The sequence below is a fragment of the Bufo bufo genome, chromosome 1 (assembly GCF_905171765.1).
Source record: "Bufo bufo chromosome 1, aBufBuf1.1, whole genome shotgun sequence".
NCBI lineage: Eukaryota > Metazoa > Chordata > Amphibia > Anura > Bufonidae > Bufo > Bufo bufo.
This window is the reverse complement of record NC_053389.1, coordinates 240,661,712-240,683,501: the sequence shown is the minus strand read 5'-3', so window position 1 is coordinate 240,683,501 and position 21,790 is coordinate 240,661,712. Positions and strand designations below refer to the sequence as shown.

The 21,790-nt window shown below is 43.0% G+C and overlaps 1 protein-coding gene across 3 annotated transcripts in view; it reads right to left on the bottom strand.

Annotated features, from left to right (window-relative positions):
• The window catches only part of GYS2 (glycogen synthase 2), a 92,346-nt gene that overhangs the window by 60,745 nt on the left and 9,811 nt on the right, over positions 1-21,790 (bottom strand). For 2 of the 3 annotated variants that reach the window (XM_040437804.1, XM_040437820.1), the window contains exons 2-6: positions 17,598-17,779; positions 14,358-14,549; positions 12,273-12,458; positions 2,029-2,173; positions 1,560-1,677 (exon numbers count right to left, since the gene is read on the bottom strand). In XM_040437804.1, the coding sequence (XP_040293738.1) occupies positions 1,560-1,677; positions 2,029-2,173; positions 12,273-12,458; positions 14,358-14,549; positions 17,598-17,779 (823 nt within the window). The remainder of the gene's footprint in view (positions 1-1,559; positions 1,678-2,028; positions 2,174-12,272; positions 12,459-14,357; positions 14,550-17,597; positions 17,780-21,790) is intronic. The other variant, XM_040437813.1, reaches the window with a different exon arrangement.

Genomic DNA, 21,790 nt, shown 5'->3' with positions numbered 1-21,790 from the left:
AGTTATACTTTAAACGGATGTCCTGCACAATTTGTGATAAACATTTTTGAGTGAGTGGAGCGAAATCAATTGCAAACACCGAAATATTTTTGTCTAATGCACTTGCTGTCAAACCATGCATACGAACAAACTGACCATCAACTAGGTTAACCCCTGCCCAACTGTCAATAAACACCTCAATTCAGGGAGTCTGAAAGCCGGACACTAATAAAGGGTGTGGGCTGCTGTGGAGGTCACTGTTAAGGGGGCGGGATGCTGTGGAGGTCACTGTTAAAGGGACGGGCTGCTGTGGAGGTCACTGATAAGGGGATGGGATGCTGTGGAGGTCACTGTTAAAGGGCGGGCGATGTGGAGGTCTCTGTTACGGAGACAGAGAACTGTGAAGGTCACAGTTAAGGGGACGATCCGCTATGGAGGTCAGTGTTAAGGGTCGGGGTGCTGTAGAGGTCACTGTTAAGGGTGCGGGGTGTTGTGGACGTCACATTTTAAGGGAACAGAGCTCTGTAAAGGTCACTGTTAAGGGCGCGGGTTGTTGTGAAAATCACTGTTAACGAGGCTGTGTACTGTGGAGGTCACTAATAAAGGGGCGGCCGTTGTGGAGGTCACTGTTAAAGGGGCGGAGTTCTGTAGATGTCACTGTTATAGTAGATACTGTCAATATCTTTTAACGACACACACAAACATTAAATGAAATAGATGAAATATACCCGTGCAAAGCCGGGTCCTTCTGCTAGTTTAATTAGAAAATGTAGCCTCACATATCAGCCTAAATCTGGGCTGTATAGCTCACATAGCTATAAAGCCCTAGACTGGATAATATTGTAACAAACCCTTAGCTGTGAGAAGTATTAGGTCCTCACAAGTTTTCAATTCTAAATATTCATTAATAGCAAACCAGGGTCTTAGAATTGGGGAAAAACTGAAAAAAACTAAAGTATCAAGATGCATGTCATACGCCAGTCTTGATGTAGTTTGTTATGGAGTGAGATGCACCTATTAAGAAGAAGGCCTCTTAATAAATTAGGTACATCTTTGGCCCTCTGCCTGCAGAAAGTCAATTAAAGCTAGATTTTGGCGTAAATTATATGTGCTGGGCCGTGAGCAGCCAAGCTCCCCTGGGAAGCCCAACTCACTTTTTGGAAAAGTGCCAGGAGCAAGGTAAATGCACAAAAAGTTGCACATTTTTGTGCAAAATGATTTGCGCCAAAATATACAACTTTTTAATGCCACAAATTCGGCTAAAGTCATTTCTTTAATTTCCACTGGTGTCTTTTAGTAAATTGTAAAATTTTACACTATTTTACACAATGTTTAAGATTTGTGGAAGAACCCTTTAGGACATTTACACATCTCTTGTACTGCTCCTGAGTGATATCATATCTTATACTCCATTTGCCTCCAGATCTGTACTTACAATCCTTCTGTCACATCATATCTTATTCTTTGGAGTATGACCAGAGCATACAACATGATGTAACAGCCGAACTGTGACTGCAGCTCAGGTTGTCACTGAAGGATGTGATAAATATAACATGAAGCTGTGACTGATTTCTCTGTACCCGTAGAAATGTCCACGGACAAATTCTTGAATCCTGGACTTGTAAAGAGAATGCAGGTTCTGAAACTCGTGCGTCGCAGAGAACTTCTTAATATTTAATCCATTTGGAGTAATTACATCTGTAAGAAATCAGAAAAGGGGAATAATGTACTAATATCATCATTATCACCATTGACATCATCATCACTATAATCAATCATTGTCATCATCACTGTCATCACCATCTGCATCAACATCATCATATCTTCATCAACATCACCATTGTCATCATCATATTCATAATCTCCATCATCTTAACTATCATTATTATTATCATCATCATCATCAGATCATAGACTTGTTGGAGGATGACACTGATGAGTCGGTGATTTCTGTAGAACACTTAGTTGCCCGACTTTCACCAAATTTAATTTTGTAAAATCTCCATCACATCGTTCTATTGCGCTTCTAGGTACATTTCCCTTTTATACCTGCTTTCTTCTTCAGCATGTGCTCTGCCTCGATGCCAGTGATCTGTGAGACTGTGGTAAAGACATGGGCACAGTGGGCAGAGGCGCGCTCCATGCAGTAACGGTGATAGATCTGGCGCTCTCCAGCTTCTTTATCTATATCAAACTAAAACAACAAAAAAACAATAGAAAATGATAACTTAGTTATAATCAGCCTATAGACAAATGTGAGGCACAAAGAAACTCATACCTCAGTCATATCACTAGTTCCAATTGAATCAATGGAAAAACACCCAAAAAATTATATATTTTCCTAGAAAGGACATGAAAAAGCTGCATCCACAGTGATTACTACAAGACATGGGGCCTCGTGCTTATTTTTCATCAGTGGTAGCGCTTACTTTTCTCAGGACGTACAGTAACCTGATATTTTTGATGGGGTTTGACATTTCCAATGTAATAATAGGTGCAGTGATTGTGTTCCTCTATTTGTCAGGTAACTTTCTGACAGTTGTTAACATTTTCTATGTGATCAGATGTCCTAATGAGGGGAGTCCAGGGCTGAGGAAAGGTCAACATAGCCCAAAGGCCATGGAGTGAGCGAGCGCTGTGGCTGAACCGGGGAGAGTGATGGGGAGGGCAGTCTGCACGGCATCGTCACCTGCGAAGGTCAGACAAGTCATCTACTTCATGTGAGCTATGAACCGCCGCCCGGACTGCTCCATATTTAACCTTTAAAGGCCGAAAACCTACAAAGGGCAAAATCCTCTCATTTCTGATATGACTAATTTCATGTTTGTGAAGCTGATCCACCCACGGAGAGCGGGGTCCATGACACCGCAAGTGATGCTGAAAAATAACAATGATGGCAGATGAACACGGACAGGATACATAATAACATCACTGCGTCCAAATGTGGAGAAATTGTACCTTCAAACATTTTAATTCCCAATTGTGAGATTACCACTCCCATTTTGTGTCACATTTGCATAATCCCACCTCATTCTGAGGTACGACCACTTGGGCCATTGTGAATTAAAGGGCTTCTGTCACCCCTAAAACACTTTTTTTTTTTTTGGGCTTGTTAAAATCCTTATTTAACGACTATTCCCTATATAGGGCTCTTACCTTTGTCTGTGGCTTCTTTTCCTTAAAAATCGATCTTTTAAAATATGCAAATAACTTCACTACCAGAAAGTAGGGCGTCTACTTGCTGGTAGCCGCCGCAAAAAACCGCCCCCTCCTCCAGTTGATTGCCCTGTCAGCATTTCAAATCCCGCGCCTGTCTTCATTCGGCGCCGGCGCACTGAGAGGAGGACGCTCGCCTCCTCAGCACTCCCTCGGTGCGCCTGCACCGATGACGTCTTCTCTTTCGGTGACGTCATCGGCGCAGGCGCACTGAGGGAGTGCTGAGGAGGCGAGTGTCCTCCTCTCAGTGCGCCTGCGCCGAATGAAGACTGGTGCGGGTTTTGAAATGCTGACAGGGCCAGCCGGAGGAGGAGAGCGCTCCTTGGCCCTGTCAATCAACTGGAGGAGGGGGCGTTTTTTTGCGCCAGCTACCAGCAAGTAGACGCCCTACTTGCTGGTAGTGAAGTGATTTGCATATTTTAAAAGATCGATTTTTAAGGAAAAAAAGCCACAGACAAAGGTAAGAGCCCTATATAGGGAATAGTCGTTAACCGCCTCCGGACCGCCTAACGCAGGATCGCGTTCCGGAGGCGGCAGCGCTGCGCAGAGTCACGCATATACGCGTCATCCTGCGAGACGCAAGATTTCGCTCAAAGCCGGCCCGCGCATGCGCATCGCGGGCCGGCAAAAGTTAAAGAACAATTTCGTCACCAGCCTGCCAGCAACGATCATTGGCTGGCAGGCTGGCGATTTTCAAAAAAACGAATCACAAGCCATATAACAGATCATATTAGTAAATATGATCTGTTACATGGCTTGTCTGCTCCTCTGCTGGTCCTTTTCGTCGGTTGGATCCAGCAGAGGAGCAGACTTCACAGTGAGTAGCACCAACACTACACCTTAGCCCCAGATCACCCCCCTGCACCCCAATTAACCCTTTGATCACCCCTTTGATCGCCCCTGTCAATCACTAGTGAAAGACAAAAAGTGATCAGTGTAAACTGTCACTTTTTTTTCCCACTGGTATTGACTGTTAGGTTTTAGGATAGTTTAGGCCCCTTGGTTAGGTAGTTTAGCGTTAGTTTGCGCCCACCCCACCGCACCGCAGTCACTTATTCGCTGATTAGCGTATCGCTAATCAGCATTTGTACTTTTATAGTATCTGTAAGTGATCAAAACTGATCACGGTCAGATCTATAATAGTATTAGTGTCACTTTAGTTCGCCCTCCACCCAAAACGCAGTGTTTGCCCGATCAGGCCAGTTTTGATATTTTTTATTAACCGCAGCGGCCTCCGGTACTTCGCTAGCCTCTCCTTTGTAAGACAGGTTTGCTTTTTTTCTTGGGTAGTTTCAGGGTATACCCCTAAATTTAGTAGTCCAAAATGTCAAACAGGGGGTATTCTTCTGAAGAGGCCTACAGGATTCTGACCCAGTCGGATGAGGAATGGGAACCCTCATCTGACGAATCTAGCGGGTCAGAATATGAACCTGTAGAAAGCAGTGGCTCTCTGACCCAAAGTTCGGACGAGGAGGTGGAGGTCCCTGATAGAACCAGGCGTACCCGGCCCCGTGTCGCTAGACCACAGGTTATGCAAGATCCGCTTCAAGAGCAGCAGAGTGGGGCTGTCGCTGCCGGATCACGTGGTGAGGCATACACCAGCAGCGCAGCCCTCCCTGGACCTAGTACCAGCACTGCCGTACAACATGGTGACGTGGCGAGCACCAGAAGGGCAGTTGAAGCTGGTACGGTGGCACGTGCAATAGTTACCCCGTCGCAGCCACCGCACAGACAGGCCCGTAGAGCTCCTAGAATCCCTGAGGTGCTCGCAAACCCTGATTGGCAGTCACCAACTTCAGCCGCACCTGTAGTTCCCCCTTTCACCGCCCAGTCTGGAGTTCGGGTTGAGACGGCTCATATTGGTTCGGCCCTGGGATTTTTTGAGCTGTTCTTGACTGCGGAGCTCTTGGACTTAGTCGTGGCAGAGACAAACCGGTATGCCACACAATTTATATCCGCCAACCCGGGAAGCTATTATGCCCAGCCTTTCCGGTGGAAACCAGTCCAAGTTTCCGAAATTAAAATTTTTCTGGGCCTTCTCCTCAACATGGGTCTAACTAAAAAGCATGAATTGCGGTCATATTGGTCCACGCACCCGATTCATCACATGCCCATGTTCTCTGCTGCTATGTCCAGGGCACGATTTGAGGCCATCCTCCGTTTCCTGCATTTTAGCGACAACACCACCTCCCGTCCCAGAGGCCACCCTGCTTTTGACCGGCTCCACAAAATTCGGCTCCTCATAGACCACTTCAACCAGAAATTTGCAGATTTGTATACCCCCGAGCAAAACATCTGCGTAGACGAGTCCCTAATACATTTTACCGGGCGCCTTGGCTTCAAACAATACATCCCAAGCAAGCGTGCCCGGTATGGGGTCAAATTGTATAAGCTCTGTGAAAGGGCCACAGGCTATACCCACAAATTTAGGATCTATGAGGGAAAAGATCAGACCCTGGAGCCGGTCGGTTGCCCTGACTACCTGGGGAGCAGTGGGAAGACAGTCTGGGACTTGGTGTCACCCTTATTTGGCAAGGGGTACCATCTTTATGTGGACAATTTCTACACAAGTGTGGCCCTCTTTAGGCATTTGTTTCTAGAACGGATTTGCGCCTGTGGCACCGCGCGAACTAGTCGCGTGGGCTTCCCCCAATGGCTCGTTACCACCCGTCTTGCAAGGGGGGAGAGGGCTGCCTTGTGTAACGAAGAACTGCTCGCGGTGAAATGGAGAGACAAGCGTGACGTTTACATGCTCTCCTCCATTCACGCAGACACGACAATACAAATTGAGCGAGCAAACCGTGTCATTGAAAAGACCCTCTCAGTCCACGACTATAATTTGCTCATGGGAGGGGTGGACTTCAATGACCAGATGTTGTCTCCGTATTTAGTTTCCCGACGCACCAGACGCTGGTATAAGAAGGTGTCTGTATATTTGATTCAATTGGCTCTGTACAATAGTTTTGTTCTCTACAGTAAGGCTGGGAGAACAGGATCCTTCCTCAAATTCCAGGAAGAGATCATCGAGAACCTCCTGTATCCAGAAGGTTCCGTGGCCCCATCCACCAGTGTAGTTAGCCGTCTACACGAGCGACATTTCCCCAGTGTCGTTCCTGGTACCTCAACCCAACCGTCACCCCGAAAAAGATGTTGTGTCTGTAGCAGGAGTGGAATAAGGCGTGACACCCGCTATTTCTGTCCTGACTGTCCTGACCACCCTGCCCTATGCTTTGGTGAGTGTTTCCGGAAGTACCACACACAGGTACACTTAGCATAGGGATTGCATCTCACAGGACAGGCACACAGGGCTATTAGGGCCCTTTTACTCACAGCTGCTGCAAACCTCTCCTTTCACCTGGGATAAAGTGCATAACGTACTTCGCCACATCTTTGGGCGATTTGCGCTTTGCACATTGTCCCATGGGGAAGGAGAGGTTTGTTCTATAAAAGGTAAAAAAAACTAAACAAAAAAAAAAATACCGGTAAGTAAAAAAGTTAACGTTCAGTTAAAAAAGTTAAAAAAAGTTTATATGTTTGGTTCAAAAGTTAATAAATTTATTGCGTTGCGGCCTGGTTTTTTCTTTTTTGTTTTGTTTTTTTTACCTTCCAGGTGGACCAACCGATCGACTAGCTGCAGCACTGATGTGCATTCTGACAGAAGCATTGCGCTGCTGTCAGATTACACGCAAGTCGGTGTATGCGGCGCTGCAAGATGAGATTTCTCCTCTGCAGTAAAAGATACGTTTGCCGAGGCATATGAGCTGAGGAGGTGGCGGTGTTCATATACTTTGGCAAACACTTTGTATATATAAAAAAATAAATCCCGGCAAGGATTTATTCATCCACATCGATTGATGTGAATGGAGAAATCTGGTTTGCCAGGGCATACGAGCTAAGTGGGTATGGATGTTGGGCGGAGCTTCTATGTCCTGGCAGACGCCTTTCCCCTCCTTTTTCTTTTTTTGGCAGAGATTTTTTCATTCACATTGATCGATGCGAATGAAGAAATCTGTGCCGTTCATTTTTTTCTTTCAGCCCAGAGGCTGAACGGAAAAAAAAAATCTCATTACCCGTATGCTCAATATAAGGAGAATAGCAGAAACTCCTAATGCTGGCCATACATGTAATGATTGCGGAGACCCTCAAATGCCAGGGCAGTACAAACACCCCACAAATGACCCCAATTTGGAAAGAAGACACCCCAAGGTATTTGCTGAGGGGCTTATTGAGTCCATGAAAGATTGAAATTTTTGTCCCAAGTTAGCAGAAAGGGAGACTTTGTGAGAAAAAAAATCAATTTCCGCTAACTTGTGCCAAAAAATTTTTTTTCTATGAACTCGCCATGCCCCTCATTGAATACCTTGGGGTGTCTTCTTTCCAAAATGGGGTCACATGTGGGGTATTTATACTGCCCTGGCATTTTAGGGGCCCCAAAGCGTGAGAAGAAGTCTGGTATCCAAATGTCTAAAAATGCCCTCCTAAAAGGAATTTAGGCTGCAAAAAAGTGTCACACATGTGGTATCTCCGTATTCAGGAGAAGTTAAGGAATGTGTTTTGGGGTGTCATTTTACATATACCCATGCTGGGTGAGATAAATATCTTGGTCAAATGCCAACTTTGTATAAAAAAATGGGAAAAGTTGTCTTTTGCCAAGATATTTCTCTCACCCAGCATGGGTATATGTAAAATGACACCCCAAAACACATTCCCCAACTTCTCCTGAATACGGAGATAGGACATGTGTGACACTTTTTTGAAGCCTAGGTGGGCAAAGGGGCCCACATTCCAAAGAGCACCTTTCGGATTTCACAGGTCATTTACCTACTTACCACACATTTGGGCCCCTAGAATGCCAGGGCAGTATAACTACCCCACAAGTGACCCCATTTTGGAAAGAAGACACCCCAAGGTATTCCGTGAGGGGCATGGCGAGTTCCTAGAATTTTTTATTTTTTGTCACAAGTTAGTGGAAAATGATGATTTTTTATTTTTTTTTCTTATAAAGTCTCATATTCCACTAACTTGTGACAAAAAATAAAAACTTCCATGAACTCACTATGCCCATCAGCGAATACCTTGGGGTGTCTTCTTTCCAAAATGGGGTCACTTGTGGGGTAGTTATACTGCCCTGGCATTCTAGGGGCCCAAATGTGTGGTAAGGAGTTTGAAATCAAATTCTGTAAAAAATGACCAGTGAAATCCGAAAGGTGCTCTTTGGAATATGGGCCCCTTTGCCCACCTAGGCTGCAAAAAAGTGTCACACATGTGGTATCTCCGTATTCAGGAGAAGTTGGGGAATGTGTTTTGCGGTGTCATTTTACATATACCCATGCTGGGTGAGAGAAATATCTTGGCAAAAGACAACTTTTCCCATTTTTTTTATACAAAGTTGGCATTTGACCAAGATATTTATCTCACCCAGCATGGGTATATGTAAAATGACACCCCAAAACACATTCCCCAACTTCTCCTGAATACGGAGATACCACATGTGTGACACTTTTTTGCAGCCTAGGTGGGCAAAGGGGCCCACATTCCAAAGAGCACCTTTCGGATTTCACCGGCCATTTATTACAGAATTTGATTTCAAACTCCTTACCACACATTTGGGCCCCTAGAATGCCAGGGCAGTATAACTACCCCACAAGTGACCCCATTTTGGAAAGAAGACACCCCAAGGTATTCGCTGATGGGCATAGTGAGTTCATGGAAGTTTTTATTTTTTGTCACAAGTTAGTGGAATATGAGACTTTGTAAGAAAAAAAAAAAATAAAATCATCATTTTCCGCTAACTTGTAACAAAAAATAAAAAGTTCTATGAACTCACTATGCCCATCAGCGAATACCTTAGGGTGTCTACTTTCCGAAATGGGGTCATTTGTGGGGTGTTTGAACCTCAGGAAACATGACAGGTGCTCAGAAAGTCAGAGCTGCTTCAAAAAGCGGAAATTCACATTTTTGTACCATAGTTTGTAAACGCTATAACTTTTACCCAAACCATTTTTTTTTTTACCCAAACATTTTTTTTTTTATCAAAGACATGTAGAACAATAAATTTAGAGCAAAATTTATATATGGATCTCGTTTTTTTTGCAAAATTTTACAACTGAAAGTGAAAAATGACATTTTTTGGCAAAAAAATCGTTAAATTTCGATTAATAACAAAAAAAGTAAAAATGTCAGCAGCAATGAAATACCACCAAATGAAAGCTCTATTAGTGAGAAGAAAAGGAGGTAAAATTCATTTGGGTGGTAAGTTGCATGACCGAGCAATAAACGGTGAAAGTAGTGTAGGTCAGAAGTGTAAAAAGTGGCCTGGTCTTTCAGGGTGTTTAAGCTATGGGGGCTGAGGTGGTTAAATAAGGATTTTAAGAAGCCCAAAAAAAAAAAGAAAGTGTTTTGGGGGTGACAGAAGCCCTTTAAGGATGCAAATTACAATGCATACTCTGTGACTACGTTCATATAAACATAACTGAAGGAAGAGTAACCCACAACAACCAATCAGGTTCCAGCTTTCAACTGTTTTGAGTATGCTTGAAAATGAAAGCAGTAATCCAATTGGCTGCTGTAGGTTACATCTCCACTTATGTCTGCTTTTAACATAAGGCCTGGTATAGAATGTTCTGTGCCCTAGGCCTATACAATAACCTTTATTTATAAAATGCTTGAACTACAAACACATAGACTATGTTCAAACGGCAAATTACATGTGCTGAATAGCCAGTGGCAGATCAGAAACGAATCTGCTTCTGAGAACACAGTAGGGGAGATTTATCAAACTGGTGTGAAGAAAACTGGCTTAGTTGCCCATGGTAACCAATCAGATTCCACTTTTCATTTTTCAGAGCTCTTATGGAAAATGAAAGAATTCATCTGATTGGTTGCTATGGGCAACTGAGCCAATTTTCCTTGCACCAGTTTTGATAAATCTCCCCCATAGTATTTTGGTGCCAGACACATGTCTAAAACATATGAGTATACTTTATTACATATCCATTGAATTGAATGCGAAATGCAGCATCAAAAATGCTTCAAAGAATTAGCAATACCTTTCTGAAGCATTTTTTAAAACAGCTCCATAAAAATACCCATGTGCACTAAAGCATGTCTAAATCAATGAGAAGCTGTTTGGTAGCATCTTGAATGCATATTAAGCCTCGTAAAATACTCATTTTATGAGGTGGAATACAAAGTGTTTCTTTGCCATGTGAACATAGCCTTAAAGGGGTTGTCCAGCTGTTAATATTGATGATCTATTGTCAGGATAGGTTGTCAATATCTGATTGGTGGGGGCCTGACACCCCCCGCTGATCAGCTGTGAGATGAGGAGACGGAGCTCCATGCGAGCACTGCTTCCTGGTCTTCACAATACCCCTCATCTCCTGTAGAGCGGTGGTGGACTGTAATTACAAGCACTCACTTCATTTACGTGAATGGAACGAGCACTTGTATTACACCGCACTTCGGAGACGACGTGCAGGGTAATGAAGAGGAAGTGGTGCTCAGATGGAGTGCCGCCTCCTATTCAAACAGCTGATTGGCGGGGGTGACGGCTGGACAACCCATTTGAGATGCTACTTTTCTGTTAGCCCTCAGGCTGCAGGACCTCACAGCTCACTGCTGTCCGCTGCTAATTTCGAATCAATACAGGGCTATATCCTATACTCCATAACAAGAAAGTGAAAACTGAATTTTAGAAATGTTTTATAAAATAAGAATAAAATAAAATTTTGCGTGGTCATAAGTATTCAGACCCTTTGCTATAACACTTGAGATTTAACTCTGGGGCCTTCTATTTCTCTGCATCATCTTTGAGATATTTACACGTTGATTGGAGTCCACCAGTGGTAAATTTGGTTGATTGGACATGCTTTGAAAAGACACATCCTTGTCTATATAATGTCTCGCAGCTGACAATGCATATTAGAACTAAAACTAATTTGTGAGGAAGAAACAACTGCCTATAGAGCCCAGAGATAGGATTTTGTGTGGAGGCACAGATCTGGAGAAGGGTACAAAGAGCACATTGACCTCCATAATTCTTAAAAGCAAGATGTTTAGAACTACCAGAACTGTTCCTAGAGCTGGCCGTCCTTTTAAGTTAAGTTTTTAAGTATTTAAAGAAGGGCATGGGAATATAGGTGACCAAGAAACTGATGGTCACTCTGGCTGAGCTCCAAAGACCCTGTGTGCAGATGAGAGACACTTCCAGAAAGTCAATCATCACTGCAGCACCCCACTAAACTGTTTTATGGCAGAGTGACTAAAAGAAGCCTCTTCTCAGTAAAAGACATATTTAAAGTCCACCTAGAGCTTGCAAAATAGCACATAAAGGACTCTCAGACTGTGAGAAACAAGATTATCTGGTCTGATGAAATAAGATTGAATGTTCTGGCTTCAATTCTAAATGTCATGTCTGGAAGAAACCAGGAACTGCTCATCACCTGCCCAGTACCATCCCTACAGTGAAGTATGATGGTGGCAGCATCTTGCTGTGGGGGTATTTCTCAGCGTCTGGGACAGGGAGACTGGTCAGGGTTGAAGGAAGGCTGAATGGAGCAAAATATAGAGATATTATTAATGAAAACATGATCTACAGCGGTCTAGACATCAGACTGGGCTGAAGGTTCATCTTCCAACAAGACAATGACCCTAAGCACACAGCCAAGACAACACAGGAGTGGTTTAGGAATAACTCTGTCAATGTCCTTGAGTAACCCAACCAAAGCCCTGACTTGAACCCAATTGAACATCTCTGAAGAGAACTGAAAATGGTTGTCAATCAATCGTCCCCCACAACCTGACACAGCTTGAGAGGCTCTGCAGAGAAGAATGGCATAAAATCCCCATCATACACAAGAAGACTCAAGGCTGTAATCTCTGACAAAGGTGCTTCAACTAAGTCCTAAGTAATACTTATGTCAATGTAATATTTTCATTTTTCCCATTCAATAAATTAGCTAAGATTTTGAACATTCTGTTTTCACTTTCTTATTATGGAGTATTGAGTGCAGAATGATGAGAAAATAGCGAGAGGGTCTGAAGACTTATAGGGAATGCATTGTAGGCAGCCTTACCTGATCAAGCCTGTTGTAGAAGTCTACACTGGCCGCACACAAGTACCGCCCCAGCAGGGTGGCGTGGGTGGTGAATATCGTAGCCACAGGCAGTTTGCGGAACCTTGATAGTATTAGCCCAGCGCTGGCTTGCCACTCATGGAAATGAGCGATAATGTTCGGCTTGTCATGGAACTGATCGGTCAGCTGAAAGAAACAGCCCAGATATGAATGCCTGTGTGACTGGTCCTAAAGTGGTCATTATGGCTGGAGAGCTTGTTACAGTAGGGATAGCAGGATGTGAGCATATTATTATTTGTATAGCACCATCATATTCTGTGGTGATATACAATGTGGACCTGGACCATCAAGTTCCACCTATTCCATTCCTGAGAAGTTGGAGAGAATGTTGGAAAGTGGGGGTGGTAGTACTAGGAGCGGCCACTATTAAGACCAGAGTCAGGACTGTCACCAGGAAATTTAGGGCCCCATACAAGCAAACCATGTAGGCTTCCCTCAGCCTTTCTTCCTACAATCTTCGCTATAACAGCCATAACTTTATTTTTTAGGTTAGGCCATTTTGTCATACAAATAAGTAACTTTTTAATTTCTGCCAACTTTTATTATTAGCTAAATGGGAAAAAAATGTTTGTTTTAGTTATATAATGTTTACCGATCACCCAACATAATGTGCTCACTATATTGTATAGGTCAGGGATCAGCAACCACCGGCACTCCAGCTGTTCTGAACTACAACTCCCAGAATCTTCTTTTCACTTCTATGTCAGTTATAAAAACAGCTGAGTAAGTGTACATGCTGGGAGTTGTAGTTTCACAGCAGCTGCAAAGCCAAAGGTTGCTGGTCCCTGGTGTAGGTTATTATAATTACAGGGATAAGAAATACTGTTTTTTGATATTTAATTGTAAGTATGTTACAAAAATGTCTTCGTTGTAATGGGTTTGCTCTGTTATTTTTTAGTAACAATACATTTGCAGAAAAATTTACTTTCCACCATAAAAGAAAACGTTCCATTTTTCTGCCATAGCTTTTAGTAAAGAAATTATTTCACAGGTTTCTGCTGGCAATTGAACCGCACATATTCTGTACAGGCCGCAAATTTACCACTACTATATAGAACAGCTACGTTGTAACGGTGGGATTTTCTGTGCCTAACAAGCTGCTAAAGAGTATTACTATTTATTTAAAGGGTTATAACCATCTCAGACATTGGTGGCATTGAATAGCAGTGAATGGAGACTGTACTGCGCATGTATGGTCACCTCTCCATTCATCTCTGTGGGACTGCTAGAAATAGGCTATTTTCAGAACTTCCATAGCATTGAATGAACTGTGGCCTCGCTTGTGCGGTGCGCTCTGTTTTACTTTGGGGGGCCCATTCTGGAAATAGGTTCCCAGAGGTAGGGCCTGTGCCTATCTGATACTGGTGGCATATCCTAGCGATATTTCACCAATGTCTAACATGGGAATATGCCTTTAATATTAAGACTGTAATACTATTTAGTAGCTTTTTAGGCACAGAAAATCCTTCTATAGAGTATTGTGTGTGTATGTTGTATTTGTGTGTATGCTGTGTATGTGCGTGCATGCCTGTTCCTGGCTGTCTGTATGGCATGCATTCAGCTTCAGCCATCCTAGTCATAGACTAGTGACTGGGGCAGACAGCGCTGGAGCCTAAAGGTACCTTTACACAAGCTGATTATCGCGTAAATTAGCGAAAAACTGCACGATTATCGAGTAGTGTAAATCATTAAATGATAGAGTGATGACCGACAAATATATTTTTACGTCCAGTGGAGGTTTTCAGCTCACGACAAGCCCCAAATATCTGCAGCAAATTTGCTTCCTTGGGTTTTGCCATAAAATTTTCTAAGAATCTCACCATGGATTTTACCCTTAGCATTTCAAAGTGCCAGACTGGCAGCAGCCTTCTACTAGAACATCTGAAAAGGATCTATAGAAGTCCTCTCCTCCTGTGTGAAATGAGTTTCTGACATGTCAATTGTCTATTGGCAGTCTGCATCATTAGAATTGACTTTTCACTTCAGGCATCAGAAAGGGTAGGTACGTTCATGAACAGGACTCACCTCCTTTAGGAACCAGGCTGTCAGAGACCCAAACAGTAATGCATCATTAGCCTCTCGGTCATTGAAGGGGATCCCCACATTACAGGCCTCCCAAAATTCTCCTTTCCATCTGTCAATATTCCAAGCAGCTGAGCCAATGTCAAACAGCAGGACGTATGGACTGCCCTCAATCAGCCAGCGGCCAAAGTACACCTGGGAGAGAGCCAATCACAGATGAGATTACATGCTGCCCGCTTTATATCATGGCACAGACCCTCCCTACTTGATCAACCAGAGGATTCTCATGCCAGGGCCTTCACAGGATGACTGCATCTATACACCCTATATACCCCAAATACCAATAGGAGCTGTGCAATGCTAAATCTCTTCTGCAACAAAATGGAGTATTCTCCTACTCAGCTATAGTGTTAATCATTGTATGACAGAAAGTTCTGCACTAATTCACCCTCATAATATTCAATGTCACTTCTTGGTGTAAATACATTATTTCAGAAGTTTAACCAGCTCAGGACCGCCGTACGCAGGATTGCATCCTGGCGGCGGCCCTGTTATTCCTCCTGGACGCATATACGCGTCCTATCGCGAGAGGCGAGATTTCCTGTGAACGCGCGCACACAGGCGCGCGCGTTCACAGCAACCGAAGGTAAGCGAGTGGATCTGCAGCCTGCCAGCGGCGTGCCAAAAAAAAAAACTTCTATGAACTCGCCATGCCCCTCACAGAATACCTTGGGGTGTCTTCTTTCCAAAATGGGGTCACATGTGGGGTATTTATACTGCCCTGGCATTTTAGGGGCCCTAATGCGTGAGAAGCAGTTTGAAATCAAAATGTGTAAAGAAGACACCCCAAGGTATTCCGTGAGGGGCATGGCGAGTTCCTAGAATTTTTTATTTTTTGTCACAAGTTAGCGGAAAATGATGATTTTTTTTCTTACAAAGTCTCATATATCACTAACTTGTGACAAAAAATAAAAACTTCCATGAACTCACTATGCCCATCACGAAATACCTTGGGGTGTCTTCTTTCCAAAATGGGGTCACTTGTTGGGTAGTTATACTGCCCTGGCATTTTAGGGGCCCTAATGCGTGAGAAGTAGTTTGAAATCAAAATGTGTAAAAAATGCCCTGTGAAATCCTAAAGGTGCTCTTTGGAATGTGGGCCCCTTTGCCCACCTAGGCTGCAAAAAAGTGTCACACATGTGGTATCGCCGTACTCAGGAGAAGTTGGGCAATGTGTTTTGGGGTGTCATTATACATATACCTATGCTGGGTGAGTTAAATATCTCGGTCAAATGCCAACTTTGTATAAAAAAATGGGAAAAGTTGTCTTTTGCCGAGATATTTCTCTCACCCAGCATGAGTATATGTAAAAAGACACCCCAAAACACATTGCCCAACTTCTCCTGAGTACGGCGATACCACATGTGTGACACTTTTTTGCAGCCTACGTGGGCAAAGGGGCCCACATTCCAAAGAGCACCTTTCCGATTTCACAGGGCATTTTTTACACATTTTGATTCCAAACTACTTCTCGCGCATTAGGGCCCCTAAAATGCCAGGGCAGTATAACTACCCCACAAGTGACCCCATTTTGGAAAGAAGACACCCCGAAGTATTTCGTGATGGGCATAGTGAGTTCATGGAAGTTTTTATTTTTTGTCACAAGTTAGTGGAATATGAAACTTTGTAAGGAAAAAAATCAATAAAAAAAAAATCATCATTTTCCGCTAACTTGTGACAAAAAAATAAAAAGTTCTATGAACTCTCTATGCCCATCAGCGAATACCTTAGGGTGTCTACTTTCCGAAATGGGGTCATTTGTGGGGTGTTTTTACTGTCTGGGCATTGCAGAACCTCAGGAAACATGACAGGTGCTCAGAAAGTCAGAGCTGCTTCAAAAAGCGGAAATTCAGATTTTTGTACCATAGTTTGTAAACGCTATAACGTTTACCCAAACCATTTTTTTTTACCCAAACATTTTTTTTTAATCAAAGACATGTAGAACAATAAATTTAGAGAAAAATTTATATATAAATGTAGTTTTTAAAAAAAAAAATTACAACTGAAAGTGAAAAATGTCATTTTTTTTGCAAAAATTTCGGTAAATTTCGATTAATAACAAAAAAAGTAAAAATGTCAGCAGCAATGAAATACCACCAAATGAAAGCTCTAATAGTGAGAAGAAAAGGAGGTAAAATTCATTTGGGTGGTAAGTTGCATGACCGAGCAATAAACGGTGAAAGTAGTGTAGTGCAGAATTGTAAAAAGTGGTCTGGTCATTAAGGGTGTTTAAGCTAGGGGGGCTGAGGTGGTTAAAGGGAACCTGTCACCATGAAACTGCTAATTAATATGAAAGCAGCATGTTATAGAGCAGGAGGAGCTGAGCAGACTAATATATAGTTTTATGGGAAAAGATTCAGCAGAACTTGTATTTTATTCATTTAAATTCCTGCAGATTCTTGGCTTTGAAGTCCAGGAGGCGGTCCTATCAGTGATTGACAGCTATCTCTGTATACACACCAATAGGACCGCCTCCTTCACTTCAAAGCCCAGAATGAGCAGGAATATAAATGAATGAAATACACGTTATACTGAATCTTTTCCCATAAAACTATATATCAATCTGCTCAGCTCCTCCTGCTCTATAACCTGCTGCCTGCAGCCCAGATACTGTGTTCAAGGTGACAGTTTCCCTTTAAATTTACTTTTGAGCTAGTCCTGCACATACATCTGATTGGAAGGACTGTTTTAAAATGTTGAACCCAGTAAGGTTTAAACTTGTCCTTCTCCTTTCCTTACCCTTCAGCATTTAAAAATGTCTACACTGAGACACTCTGAGGAACCCTCAGCTGTTTGAATAGGAAGGGTTATCAGATTTGACTTAAAAAAAAGGAGAATGTTTCAATTCACTGAAAACAAGCAGAAATGTAAGACATTGGGTGCAATTGAAACCTTATTTATAAAAAAAAACCACAGTGCTCCTCTGCTTCTCTCTTGCACCAGATCATCAAGAGGGCACACATTATGAATGGTGGAGCGTCGCTTTAAGCACCTGCTCACAGACAACACACATAATTGCAGATTCGCTGCCGGTCAGCTTTGTATGTAATTGGATACTTGTCAGGAAAATAAATCTCTAATAGGATCTGCGGACGTTTGATTTAATTTATCTGCTGAAAATAAAACAAGATTCCCAATTGTTAAAACCCCAAGTAATCCTCTGTAATGAAGAGATTACTGTACCTGACATCCCTGAGACTGCAGCGCATCCATGGCTTTCTTGAGTGCTGGCAACGGAGGGTCACAGATTTCAACCTGCGTCCTCACATTTTGCTCATAGTATGGACCCATCATGAAGTAGTTGTCTCCCCACTCATCCACGGTTATTTTAGCTTTAGTTTGGATCACTGTGTAGATGCCTCCAACTGAGAGTAAAATAGGTATAATTAGCACACTATATATGCAGACATACATCATATTACTTATCCTGTACTAATCCTGAGTTACATCCTGTATCATACTCCAGAGCTGCACTCGCTATTCTGCTGGTGGAGTCACTGTGTACATACATTAGTTATACTGTACTGATCCTGAGTTACATCCTGTATCATACTCCAGAGCTGCACTCGCTATTCTGCTGGTGGAGTCACTGTGTACATACATTACTTATCCTGTACTGATCCTAAGTTACATCCCATATTATTCTCCAGAGCTGCACTCGCACTCGCTATTCTGCTGGTGTAGTCACTGTGTGCATACATTACATTACTTATCCTGCACTGATCCTGAGTTACATCCTGTATTATACTCCAGAGCTGCACTCACTATTCTGCTGGTGTAGTCACTGTGTATTTACATTACATTACTTATCCTGCACTGATCCTGAGTTACATCCTGTATTATACTCCAGAGCTGCACTCACTATTCTGCTGGTGTAGTCACTGTGTATTTACATTACATTACTTATCCTGTACTGATCCTAAGTTACATCCCGTATTATTCTCCAGAGCTGCACTCGCACTCGCTATTCTGCTGGTGTAGTCACTGTGTGCATACATTACATTACTTATCCTGTACTAATCCTGAGTTACATCCTGTATCATACTCCAGAGCTGCACTCGCTATTCTGCTGGTGTAGTCACTGTGTACATACATTACATTACTTATCCTGCACTGATCCTAAGTTACATCCTAGAAAAGGAAAGTTCAGCAGCTCTCACCTGCCCCCTCCTTCACCTGTGAGCACGGTATGCCCGAGTCAGGCCCGGGTAGCATAGATGCGAAAAAGATTCAAGAAATCCAGCTCCACTTCGATAAAAGGAATCTTTATTTTGCTTGCGGTAAAATCTCATCCAATAGTTACAAAAAGTCTCGTCTACGCGTTTCGGGCTACCAGAAACAATTCAAGCCCTTCCTCGTGACACAGTAAGACATTAAAAGTGGCACCTTTTAAAAGGGAAACTGCACCTGTTTTTTTTACTAATTGTGTTCACATGACTGCAAATGCCCTCAAAGGAACGCCACGCCTTTAAACAACTCTTCTCATGAAAATAAAAAAGGGAAAAAACCATACAATACATAGTAAAAAAGACCATGCAAGAAAACACATAAGATATATACTGGCTAGGAAAATAATAGAATATAATAAAAAGGAGAGATTGGGTTCCTGAAAAAGGAAAGCTACGGGGACTCTGAAAGTGTAAATTATTGTTGCAAGATTAAGTCCAAACGTTTATTCAGACCATCTGGTTGACGCGTATTTAATGCAAAAATCCATAAGGATTCTCTATTTAATAATTTTCTTCTGTGGCCTCCTCCACGTTTAGGCAAAAAAACTCTTTCTATGTCCTGTACCACCAAATCCGATGTGTCCCCACCATAGCAAACAGCAAAATGCAGACTAGCTGCAGATACATTGCGACTGCCATGGTGGGGCACATCAGAAATGTGTTTGCCTATTCTAGTTTTGATGGCATTGATGGTACACCCCACATACTGCAGCTTGCATTTTTTGCATGTAATTAAATAAACTGCATGAGTAGTGTTACAGTTAAAATACGATTTCATTTGAAATACTCTATCATTTGAAGCTGAAACAAAAGTCTTAGAGATAGACATATGCATGCCACAGATGCACTTAAGATGTCCACACCTATAACTCCCTTTGGTCTTAAGCCAGACTGGTTGCGATTTTTTCTTTTCCTGGTATAGACTAGGGCTGATATAGTTTGCGATTTTGGGCGCTCTTATAGTTACATCCTGTATTATACTCCAGAGCTGCACTCACTATTCTGCTGGTGGAGTCACTGTGTACATACATTACTTATCCTGTACTGATCCTGAGTTACATCCTGTATTATACTCCAGAGCTGCACTCACTATTCTGCTGGTGGATTCACTCTGTTCATACATTACTTATCCTGTACTAATCTGGAGTTACATGCTGAATTATACTACAGAGCTGCACTCGTTATTCTGCTGGTACATATCCTGTACTGATCTTGAGTTACAACCTGCATTGCGCCACCCTCTCCATAAATCACATCTTTGCCTCCCTTCCATTCACAGCCATGCCTCAACCTACACAGTAGTAACATCAGCGCCTCTCTGTAGTCACAGCAGGGCTTCACTATTCTACAGTAATCAAAGCAGTTCATCACCTTCTCCAGATGTGACATCAGTGCCTCCCTTTCCCCCTGTAATCATAACAGGGCCTCACTATTCCACAGTAATCAAAGCAGTGCCTAACCTTCTCCAGTAATCACATCAGCGTCTTCCCTTCCTCCTGTAATCACAACAGTGACTCACTGTCCCCCATTAATCAAAGCAGTTCCTCACTTTTTCCAGTAGTCACATCAGTGCCTCCCCACCCCCAGTAGTCACAGAAATGCCTTACCCTTCCCCAGTTATCATAGCTGTTCCTCAACTGCCCTGGTAGTCACATCAGTGCCCCCCCCCCCCCCCCCCCAAAGTCACTCTGTAATCACTGCAGAGACTCCCCAGTACTCACAGCACACCGAGCCATACTTATGCAAGATCCTGCTCCAAAAGGTCTCTGTATACTGCAAACTGCAGATTTAATAAAATGTATATGCTTTAATATGCAATATCTGCATATGTATGTATTTGTACAAGGTAACCACAGGCCATATTAATAGCCACCATTAGATTGGGCTGGTGTCACCCTCCATGTAAGAGAGGGCAGAACATGGAGAAGCCCCCACCCCACCCGCAGCTCACTCTACGCTCTTCCTGTACATTTTTTTCCTTCGCCGGCAGGACGCGTGGCTTAGTGGAGTCGGGGGTGTGGCTAGAATGTCTGGCTTTTGGGGGTGAACCAAGTGGTCACCCTAGGGTACCTCAACCGCCAAGAACCAGAGTGTGCCCCAAAGGGAACAATCAGTGCACCCTTCCAGTCACTGCATGTTGGTCCAGGGAGCTTCAGAACTGTGAGTACAGCTAATACACCTATCTAGCCATTTCTGCACTCACTCACACCACTGCGGCCTGGTCGCTGCACTTATCTGATAAAAAAAGGTCTGGAACCAGAGCTGCCATAGGCACATAAATCTTCTATCTAATGGAAACTCCAGCCTAGGTGAGATGCCCTGACCATTGTAGTTGGTTGACAATATTATGAGTGAACCTTTTAGTCACAAGACAAGACGTTATTGTTAGACTATTTGCGATTGCTTATATTGATTGCTTGTGCGTGACTTTCCTAATTTGTGGTTGACGATTGTAATAGTTGTAAGTGCTCATCTCCTGGCTGACAGTGCTGCATAGTTTTTACTCTATGACTGTACTAGTTTCATGTAGTCATCATGTAGTCATCTGCTGGTGGTCGTTGCCCATTGGTTCAATCTGTGGTTGTAGGTTGTCATCACCTTCTGGGTCATTGCCCTGTGGTTCTAGTAGTGTATGTGGTCATCAACTGGTGATCATTTTTCTTTGGTTGTAGTAGTTGCTAGTGGTCAACCTGATGGTCTTCAATTTGTGTCTATCATTCTATGGTTGTAGTAGTTGTACAGTAGGTGGTCATTACTTGGTTGTTATTGCTCAGTGATTGTCCCTCTGTGATTGCAGTACTTGTAGGTGGTCTTAACTCCATGGCTGTACCTGTGGTTTTACTATTTGTATGTGATCATCACCAGGTGGTCCTCATTCAGTATTTGTTTGTTTATGACTGTCCATCTGTGGTTATAATAATTTTATGTGGTTAGCACCTATAGGTTCTCATCCAGTATTTGTTGGTTCATATGGATGTCCCTCTCTGGATGCATTAGTTGTAGGTGGTCATCTTCTGGTAGTCATTGGCTGTTCCTCTGTAAATGTAGTTGTATGTGGTCACCACCTGGTGGACCTCACTCTATGGCTGTTCCTCTGTGAATTTAGTACATGTAGATGGTCATCACCTGGTTGTCAATGATCATTGA